The sequence below is a fragment of the Brachypodium distachyon genome, chromosome 2 (genome assembly GCF_000005505.3).
Source record: "Brachypodium distachyon strain Bd21 chromosome 2, Brachypodium_distachyon_v3.0, whole genome shotgun sequence".
Taxonomy (NCBI): Eukaryota; Viridiplantae; Streptophyta; class Magnoliopsida; order Poales; family Poaceae; genus Brachypodium; species Brachypodium distachyon.
In genome coordinates, this window is record NC_016132.3 from 8,506,449 (window position 1) to 8,516,397 (window position 9,949).

Here is a 9,949-nt window from a genome sequence, read left to right on the forward strand (position 1 = left end):
GGCGACCAAGGTTGGATGCTATTCCTGAATTTCTCATCACCTGTTGACTCAACAGTTTGGGTAAGTTGTGCAACGTGATATATGAGTCATCTGTTTCAGTTGATATAAATGTGAGCAAGCCTGATTTTCAGAATAAAGTTCATCGTAGATTCCTGCTTGAATGTTTACTGTCCTTTACACATTAGAAATGAATACATTCAGGCGATCTTGGGTAGCTTCTGAACCCCATATATTTGGCCAGCACCTTGCTGAAATTGATGGTCCATATTCCTGAATAATTAAACAGGTGATAAATACATACTATTATTTTTGAACTTCCATCTGCATTTGCATGTCCTGCACCTTCAGATGATTTTGTCAAATCTTTTTTTTTAAAGCTAGACATTTAGCTAACCAGGTGGGGGCATGGCTTGCTGGCCATGTGATCTCTCCGCATGGCGACCATTGTATCAGGAGAAGAGCCAAATCTGAAAGAGTTTAATAGTTTAGCTAAACAGTTTGTCAAGTCTAAACCATTGTTTTCTCTTACTGGTTATTTGGTAAATTTAAACAACTACCTGTGCTATTTTAAGATGATTGATCGATTTATATTTCCAGTTAAAATATCAGCCACATAAGTACATCATTGGTGTTTGTTGTCAAATCTCGGTTCATGTACAGATTTGGATTTATTTGTTTTGCAAGCCAAGTACCTACTCCATCCATTTCTAAATAGTTGTACATTTAGGTTTTCCCTCTAGGTTTATATAAAAATATATCAACATCTATGATACCAAATAAATAAAATATGAACACATATTTCATGATGGATACAGTGGAGCCAATTTGGTGTTGTAAATCTTGGTATGTTTTCTACAAAAATGGTCAGACTTAGAGAATTTTGACTTAGGACAAACCTAAATTTAGGACATTAAAACTGAGCAGTCTAGGAGATCTCTCATGCATCCACTCTCCTGAGCCGCCCGATCGTGTTTGGATCAATCCCTACCCATCGGATCTCTCCTTAGTTCCCGCTAATTGGGCCGTATGTGCTAAATGACTGCTATTCCTGTAGAAAAATATGTGGCCATGTTGGCTGGGCTTTTCTCCCTCAGAAATCCTGAAACCCAATTAGTGTTGCCTTAACATAGCCTATTTCCACTTCTAGACTGACCATGAAAAAAATCAGACAACCAACCCAATGCAACAGATTCGACGAATTTATCAGGAACGCGGCATCCCCAATATCTTCAAAATAATTAGAACTCACATTTTCCACTATGAACTGATATTCATCTCTTACATTTGCTGACAAACTTTTACTTCATTTCATATACTCCATATATTTGCATCATTACTATCATTCTGTCGTCGAAATTGATGGGCGCGGCACCTCGTGTCGTCGTGATCTAGTACTATTTAAAAACGAGGGAGTGGTTCAATATGGTGCCTTCTTTCTCTCCCAGAAAAAAGCCTTTGCACATACAGTACTAAGAGACAGTGGCAAAAAATAACCCTTTTTAATGTACACGCCCCTTGTGGTTCTAGAAGTCTGCAAATCGATCCACATGTGATCCACTGTTGACAGTTTACTTGACATTTATGTTTACGGACACCATTTTTTTTTCTAAATCGAGGGCTTAGTTAAACCTATGTAGAGTCAAAGGCGGAGGAGCCTATGGCCATGTGCCTGAGCATCTGATCTGCATCTCGCTGGCCGTGCTGTAGGATTAAACAAGCGCTCTTTTTTGAAACCACAAAAGAAGTGCGTTCTTGATTCTTGAGCACTGATTTGGTGCCTTAGAATAACAATTCTTGCATAAATTCCATGTACTTCTGAAGATGGGGAAGAAATAACTGCTGGGGCGAAAACCATGTGCCTGATGCAGAAAAATGGCAACTATCATGAAGGTACTACTGCCGGACTGCTTTCACAGTTTCACCTATTAATTTTTCTACTGCAAGAAATCAGCTTTCGTTTGTAGCAAAAGAATAGATTAAACAGGTGCTTCCTGTTCTTTACTTATAGTCATAAGTATATTAATTCTTAGCTCATTTACTCTATCAGGTAGTGTCTGCTCGATCCTTTTCTTCTAGTTCTTATGTTTAGCATCTTTGAGCATGGTTGTACCATAACTACTCAAACCTTTCAAACCCCAGCATCTTTGAGCTAATTAGGACTATTTCTGTTTTGACCCCTTTTTCTCGTTGGATAGTATGGTCCTCTTTGTCATAGTTGCATGCAGTCCAAATAGTACAATGTAAAACATTATACATATATAGGTCTTACATACACTCACCAAATTTCCAGCCTTCAGAGTGAAGCTACCATTTGTGTACCTTGTAGACATGCCATTTAACAGCAGCCGACATAACTAACCCCAATTAAAATGGCTAATGGCCTCGTGGAAAGCAAAACTACCACATGAGACACTAGCTTCAATTTGAAGGGAGTTAGAAGTCAAAATGAACTTGGTATTGGCGCCAGTGGCCAAAAGTAAAACGTATCCAATCTTTTAATCTCTGCAGTGGATTGACTATTAACATATCTGTCACAATATCACCTCTCCTTGATAGATGAGAAGTCAAGGTCTTGTCACAGTTTGTTATTAGAGATGATAGTACAGGTGCCCATTTGCCCATGTTTCCAGATAACTTAATTACTGTCAACTATTCCCTGCCAAAATACCAGTTTTGTTAGACGGAAAGGCATTACGGCCCGGCTTTATAGATAAAGCCCCCGCCAAAATAATCATTTTCTGACCATATATACAAACATATCTTTTCAGAAATGCTCCATTGTATCGCCAACAGGTGGGCCTGACCATTCGAATTTACAGCACTGAACATGTAGTAATATACTATTATTATCATGCGCATCCCTAGTTAAAGGTTTCTTAACAGAAGTAAGATTGATTCGTACAACACTTTACTTCTCACGCTTTCATATACAGAGCATCCCGACGTACGCCTATATATACGTAGCAGCTTCCTGTTAGGATCCTCCACCCCTCCCAGCATCTCTGTACTTGCAAATCCAGGCGTTGAGGTAGCAAAGCCTAGTTGCTTAGCACTGTAAGTACATGGATGAAATGATTAATCCCTAGCTTGATCTATATATAACCTTGCACTTGATTTCTCCTGTAGTATTTGTCTGTATGCACTAATTAAACCACTGGTTGCTGATTTACAGAAGGATTCCATACATACATGGAGTTTCTAGGCTTGCTAGCTCTTTCTGTTGCCGCCATGCTTGGAGTTGTCGCCGGCAACGACTCAACCTGGAGCAGTGGCCGCGCCACGTTCTATGGCGGCACCGACGCCTCTGGGACAATGGGTAAGTGCATATGGAAAGGAGGTCTTATTAGGCAACTCTTTACTTCAACTGTTGAGTGCTAGCACATGCAAACATGTTAGCTAATCCTTGTGATCGATGTGGTTTGTGTGCAGGAGGAGCGTGTGGGTACGGCAACATGTTCAGCGCAGGGTACGGGACGAACACGGCAGCACTGAGCACAGCGTTGTTCAACAACGGGCAAAGCTGCGGTGCATGCTTCGAGATCCGCTGTGCCGGTGGGGGCAGCTGCCTATCGGGCTCCGTGGTCGTAACGGCCACCAACCTCTGCCCGCCCAACTACGGGCTCCCCAACAATGACGGCGGGTGGTGCAACCCACCGCAGTCGCACTTCGACATGGCCCAGCCCGTGTTCACACAGATCGCCCAGTTCCGTGCCGGCGTCGTGCCCGTCCAGTACAGAAGGTAACAACGGTGACCAACCCTCACTCACCTGCCTGTCTCTCTGTCGCAGATCAAGCTAATGCATGTTTGCTTTACTGTGTAGAGTGGCGTGTGTCAAGCAGGGTGGCATCCGGTTCACCGTCACCGGCCACTCCTACTTCAACCTGGTGCTCATAGCCAATGTTGCCGGTGCCGGTGACCTGAAGGCAGTGTGGGTGAAGTCTCCCAAGACAGGGTGGCTGCCCATGAGCCACAACTGGGGTGCCAACTGGCAGAACGGTGCTATGCTCGACGGCCAGCCACTGTCGTTCCGGGTCACCACGAGCGACGACCGGACCATCACCTCGACCAATGTGGCGCCTGCCGGCTGGAGCTTCGGCCAGACCTACTCCGGTGGCCAGTTCTAGCCGGTCGGCCAGCCGTGCAGATTCCTTTTTTAGTTTCTCAGTTTGTCTGTCGCCGGAGGATGGCTCTGTTTTGAAGTGGCCGTCCTCTGAGTGGCAGGACCTGTTTCGCTGGCTACCATTTTTGCTCCCCGCGAGGCATGTTCTGATGTTCACAATCGCCGGTCAGGCGTTTTTACCCTAAGTAGGCGCATTATGCAGGTATGTTCTTTAGGTTTGTACTCGGGAAATTAAGTAATGGCTGGCAGTGGAGACGAGCACAATGACTGGTCACCCGCCCATGGGATCAAACCGATGGCTATGTATCTTTGCATTCTAAAATTAATGGAATGTGTTGGGAGTTTGAAAGAACTGTCATGCCTGCTTAATTCTGGTTTAGTGTTTGAAATGCGAGCATCATTCAACCTCCTTGCAACGAGGAAGTGATGCAAGCTCCCTATTTGATTTGATTTTTTCTTTTGGGATAAGAAGGTAGACATTTGATTTGATTTTGTTTAGATGCTGGATGAAATGCAAAATGGTACTTTTTCTCTGGTGTGGAAGGCAGGACAATATATGTACCCGTTTCATTAAGGAGGTAAAACAAGAGTACATATTACATTACATGTGAAATAGACACGGAAGCTAAAAACAGCCCTAGCTGAAAGATTCTTGGATGACCAGATGGGCAAGTGTTGCAAAAAAGAAAAAGAACCGCAAGACGCAAGTGTGTTGCAAGCGTCCAGGTAAGGTTCCTGGGATCGTATCTTCAAGGTGATCGCCCAGTGGGCCAATGCCGCGTTCATGTGCAGGCAAAATCGCATTCCTCGGTGTTTGCTGCCAGATCTCAAGTACTAGTAGTAGTTTATTCAATTATTCTACAGGCACCCGTGCGAAATCTCTGCAGCAGCGAATCCGAAGATTGTATGAACGGGTTATTGAATTGCATCGCACTGCTCACTGAATCTCTCGAGGGTATATCGTCGATGCTTCCGTTCAGAACTATATTTATTACCAGGCATACGGATTCAGTGATTTTTTTTCTCTCGTATGCCCTAATATTTATCTTTTTTTTTGCGAAGACTAATATTTATCTTTTTCTTTAGTAAATTTAATACTCGTATATACTCACATTTGTTTTTGCCAAAAGCGACAAAAAAAGAGACACCAAACTAAAAAAGGCCAAAAATTACGACGCACACGGTTAATTAGAGGAAAATCAAACATCATGACCAATGAACCCTTGCAGGCTCACTGAACATTGTTGTCAAAAAAAGGTCTAGAACACCGCCAAACGACCCATCTGCGGCAACAAGCTCAGGATAACTACTTAACCCCCATGATCCCTTCTAGAAATGAGGTAAAATATTGCATCAATTTTCATGAATTTCCTATTTTTAGGCTGTCTACATATTTTTTTAAATTAACAAGATCATTTGGCTCGGAAATGAGAACTCCTCAGGGATCGAAATAGATACTGATGGGCCATAAAATGGGCTGTGCTAAGGCTCAAAGGCCCAAGTCGCGCCAAGTAGTAGCTCTTTTCTGATGGAGTTCTCTTCATTTTTGAAGAAAGTCGATCTTGATCGACACACAAAAAAGGGTGGACGGGATAACATCCAAGTATCCGACAATCGGGGCTTTCAAATACCGGAAAATAGTAAAGCAAGGAGGTATGCTGATCAGGAGGTGCATGAGATGAGACCTGATTTACTGATTCTATTATCTTCCCAACAACAACTTGGCTCGATCTTCCCTCTCTCCTACTGATTATTTTCTCTCCTCAATGATCGTGTGATATCTTCTTTCCATTTAACTTTTCAGTTTGGGCAGACATGGCATATTCTTTTCTTCATCCACTTCTCTTCTTATATCTTTTTGTCCTTATGCTAAAACTTTTGGTTTCACTTCAGCCCAACAAGCAAGAGAAAAAAAAAACACCTACTAGATTAATTACAGCTGAAATGAGCAATCAGATGTGTCGGGTAACCGTACAATAAAGTACAAGTGGTGAACTGTTTCTAATTAATCACAAAACGATCATTATTTTGTGGCCTTTGCCCAAACGCCATTTCAGCAAATGGCCCAAGAAATGTAATGGAACTGGGCAGATTCACAATCGGACGGTGTGTTTGGATAAAGTTCACAAAATAACGTTGTCCTCTGGCCAATTTCCCCTTAACGGATCCTCTTTTCGCTAAGTTGTCTCAAGTCAAAACTTGAGCCAAATAAAAATACATATGAATTCAGTTGACACCACCCTTTTTATGGACCACAATTTTGCGAAGACAACGAATCTAAAGCTCGTTCTTTGTGTTTTCAAACAACTCTCAAGGTTCAAGATTAATTTTCATAAAAAAGAGCTCTATTGCGGCCAAGCGATAGATTTCGAAGGGGAATACACTAAGCTATTTGGCTATTCCCATTCACAACCGCAGTAGACTTTGCAATCTGAGATTTGAATAGTATTGAGGATTGTTTTGAAAAGGGATTGAGTAGCTAGAGATCCAAAATTAAATCTATCATACGGAGGTCGCTTAGTAGGGAATACACTAAGCTATTTGGCTATCCCGTCATCCATCCCACGCCAAAGCACAGGTCTAAGGTCGGCTTAGATCTCACGTGGACTGCGGTGCCGATGTGTATGGGTGGATCATGAGGCTGGAGATGAAAAGGCTAGGACGTGATCTAAAAGCGTGCGTTTACTTATCCATTGCTTCTGACCGAGTGATCCTTCGCACAACCCATTTTATGGCCACAGAGCAGTTCAGTTTTCATTTTATTTCCCCAACAAACCCCGCACCTCACAAGTACCGTTTTAAAAACGGGAGCATCTATTTCGATCACCGAGGAATTTTCCTTTTTAAGCCAATGATCTTCAGTTAATTTTTAAAAAATGTGTGTTCAACTACAAATAGTAATTAAATACATGAAATACTCATCCACTGATAAAGAAATGTAATCGATGCCCTATTTTACTCTCCGCTAATCTGGAAGAGGTTAAGTAGTTGTAGACTAATCTCCTTAATTAGTTTGTTGCCGGTTTGGCGGTGTTTTAGAGCTTGTTTGCTAGCCAGTGAGCCTGCAACGGTCCATTGGTCATGATATTAGTTTGATTTTCCTCTAATTAATGCCAAAAAAAGTCAAGTGCCGATTAGTTTTTGTTTAAGAATAAATCCCAAATCGGTCGTAATCATGCTCTATGGACCGGTTCAGGGTTACATAATAACTTGACTTTATTAATAATTATTTTTCTGCCCCATCTTCATCACTATCTGTCTCCAGTACCGCTCCGTATCTCGTTTAGGGTAAATTCTCGTACACCCATGTTTGTTTTCTTATCCGAACCCGCATCCGCATCGTTTTCAAATCAGATAAAAAAATGCGGATTAGGATACGAGTACTATTCGACCAAATTTGATCCGGTTTGACCTCAAGGTCGTCCATTTAGTCATGAGTTATGACAGAAGATAAATGGTACGGTATCGAAGGTTACTCTGTACATGTTTTTGTTAGAAAATGTTGGGCCACACGCACGTCCACGTGCGTGGACGGCGGCGCCCACAGGCCAATGCTGAAAACAGCAGGATGGCTGCATCGATCGAACATTAACCGTACTGCAGTGCAAGCAGCTCTGCTCATTATACAGTTTATTATCACCGCATTATTTTTGCATTGGTAAGGGCACTGATATATACGATTTCAAAGAGAAGAGAGCAAGATGGGAACTTGTTTCGATAAGTAAAATAGCAGTTCAAGGGTACGAATATCGTGTCGGTTGTGAGAATCTTCACACCCGGCCAGTCGGCCACCCCGTTCCTCTCTCTTTTCTTTTACTGAAGGCCACGCCGCATCTTTTGTTGTCAATGAAAGTGTGGCGATCACATAAGCAACTAAGCAAGCAGCTAGCCCCAAACAAGGAAACTAGTGTAAAGCAGAAAGAGATCATGGGCATGAACAAGCACATGGAAGAAGCGGCTGACCCCGTCCGGATAGTATCCCGGCGCACGATCCAGCCGCGGTCGCCGCGGGCGCCGGAGGATATCCACCTCACGCCATGGGACCTCTGCCTCCTCACCATAGACTACATCCAGAAGGGCCTACTGCTGCCCAAGCCTGCAGATCCCGTCGACGACCTCGTGGACGCTCTCGCCTCGTCCTTGGCGCTCGCCCTGGACCGGTTCTACCCGTTGGCCGGCCGTCTCGTCGTGGACCACCACCACCAGGTGCCCGACGACGACGGGAAGATGAGCATCACCGTCCTCCTGCGCTGCGCCGGGCAAGGCGCCGAGCTCGTCCACGCCACGGCTCCCGGCGCCGCCGCAATGGACATCGTGGGCTCGGTGCACACCCCGTCGTCGCTCGTGTGGGCGCTGTTCCCGCTAAACCAGGTGGTCGGCGCCGACGCCGCCGTGGAGTCGCTGCCCCTGCTGTCGGCGCAGGTCACCGAGCTAGCCGACGGCGTCTTCGTCGGCGTCTCGATGAACCACTCCGCCGGCGACGGCACCGCCTTCTGGGAGTTCTTCAACGCCTGGTCGGAGATCAATCGACGTGGCAACGAGATGTCGAGCCGGAGGCCGGTGCAGCAACAAAGGTGGTTCACCGGCACCAGCCCCGTGCCGATCGCCATGCCGTTCAGCAAGCTGCAGCACGTCGTCCAGCGGTTCCAGCGCCCGGCGGCGGTCGCGGAATGCTTCTTCACCTTCTCCGGCGCGAGCATCAAGAAGCTCAAGGCGAGGGCTAACGACGAAATCGAAATGGCCGGCGGCGCAGGTGCCATAATAATCTCCTCGCTCCAGGCGCTTCTCGCGCACCTCTGGCGTGCGGTGTGCCGAGCCCGGCTTGCCCGGCCGGAGCAGGAGACGAGCTACTCCATGCTCGTGGGATGCCGGGGCCGCGTGACCGGCATACCGGAGGACTATATGGGCAACGCCGTGACGTTCGGCAAGGCGAGATCGACGGCCGGCGAGATCATGGGCAACGGGCTGGGCTGGGCGGCGCTGCAGCTGAACCGCGTCGTGGCGTCCTTCGACGAGGCGTCCGTGCGGGAGTGGCTGGGCCGCTGGGCCGCGGATCCCCGGTTCGTGTACAACGGGGAGGTGTCGTCCGGAGGTACGGCGCTGGCGACGGGGAGCTCGCCGAGGTTCGACGTGTTCGGGAACGACTTTGGGTGGGGGAAGCCGGTCGCCGTGAGGAGCGGCTCAGGGAATAAGATCGACGGGAAGGCCACGGTGTTCCAGGGCCCCGAGGAGCAGGGAGAAGGGAGCATGTCGCTCGAGGTCTGCGTCGCGCCGGACGTGCTGGACAGGCTTGTCAACGACCTCGAGTTCATGGATGCTGTCAGCGTGCCAACCTAGATGATGAGATCGATCGGAAACTAGCTAGCTAGGGTGTTGGATTTTCTAAGCCTTTTATTAACCGCTTTTGCTAGGGTTCAATGATGGTATGGCCGTATGGGAAATAAGAATTTCGGAGTCGACGACGTGATCCGTCCGATCGACTTTCAGATTCATGCAGCTGCCTTTGTGTTTTTGTTCATGTGTTTTTAATATAGAAGATGGACGGTTAGATTCATGGACCGAGAAACTGCTATTTCTCAATCGACTCCGCCGTAGCCGAACCCTTTATTTAGCTAGCTAGCATGGGGGCTCCAATGTGTTGGAACTGTTTCGAAGTAAAAATATATCTAGCCATAAATATTTATATTTTCTGTTGAGGATAGTATTGTTGAGGGATGAAATATTGCTACCTCGATACCGTATGGTATTAGTAAGTGATTTGTTTATAGGCACATTTTTGAGGGACCGTGGAAGCTTCTGTTTCCTTCGAAGGCCTCCGGAAGAAGTTA

At 45.9% G+C, this 9,949-nt stretch overlaps 2 protein-coding genes across 3 annotated transcripts; both read left to right on the plus strand.

The window, feature by feature from the left end:
* The first annotated feature begins 312 nt into the window (after positions 1–312).
* On the plus strand, positions 313–4,473 carry LOC100830411 (expansin-A11). Of its 2 annotated transcripts, XM_003566942.4 has the most exons (5): positions 318–1,890; positions 2,934–3,054; positions 3,173–3,316; positions 3,430–3,739; positions 3,822–4,473. In XM_003566942.4, exons 3-5 carry the CDS (start codon positions 3,190–3,192, stop codon positions 4,123–4,125), a joined length of 741 nt encoding a protein of 246 aa, XP_003566990.1. In that variant the 5' UTR covers positions 318–1,890; positions 2,934–3,054; positions 3,173–3,189; the 3' UTR covers positions 4,126–4,473. The 2 variants fall into 2 exon arrangements, with proteins under 2 accessions (XP_024315933.1, XP_003566990.1); XM_024460165.1 differs by lacking the exon at positions 2,934–3,054 and having other exon boundaries at positions 313–1,890.
* A 3,512-nt stretch (positions 4,474–7,985) lies between these two features.
* LOC100832546 (uncharacterized acetyltransferase At3g50280) lies at positions 7,986–9,716 on the plus strand. Its single transcript, XM_003566948.3, has one exon. It carries the CDS (start codon positions 8,049–8,051, stop codon positions 9,456–9,458), a length of 1,410 nt encoding a protein of 469 aa, XP_003566996.2. The 5' UTR covers positions 7,986–8,048; the 3' UTR covers positions 9,459–9,716.
* Positions 9,717–9,949: the final 233 nt, after the last annotated feature.

Bases quoted from the DNA above. Each gene is read 5' to 3' on its own strand.
- LOC100830411 (XM_024460165.1), top strand. From the start codon at position 1,854: ATGTGCCTGATGCAGAAAAATGGCAACTATCATGAAG. The intron at 1,891-3,172 runs GTACTACTGCCG...GCTGATTTACAG, and splicing joins AAATGGCAACTATCATGAAG to AAGGATTCCATACATACATG. The intron at 3,740-3,821 runs GTAACAACGGTG...TTTACTGTGTAG, and splicing joins GTGCCCGTCCAGTACAGAAG to AGTGGCGTGTGTCAAGCAGG.
- LOC100832546 (XM_003566948.3), top strand. From the start codon at position 8,049: ATGGGCATGAACAAGCACATGGAAGAAGCGGCTGACCCCGTCCGGATA.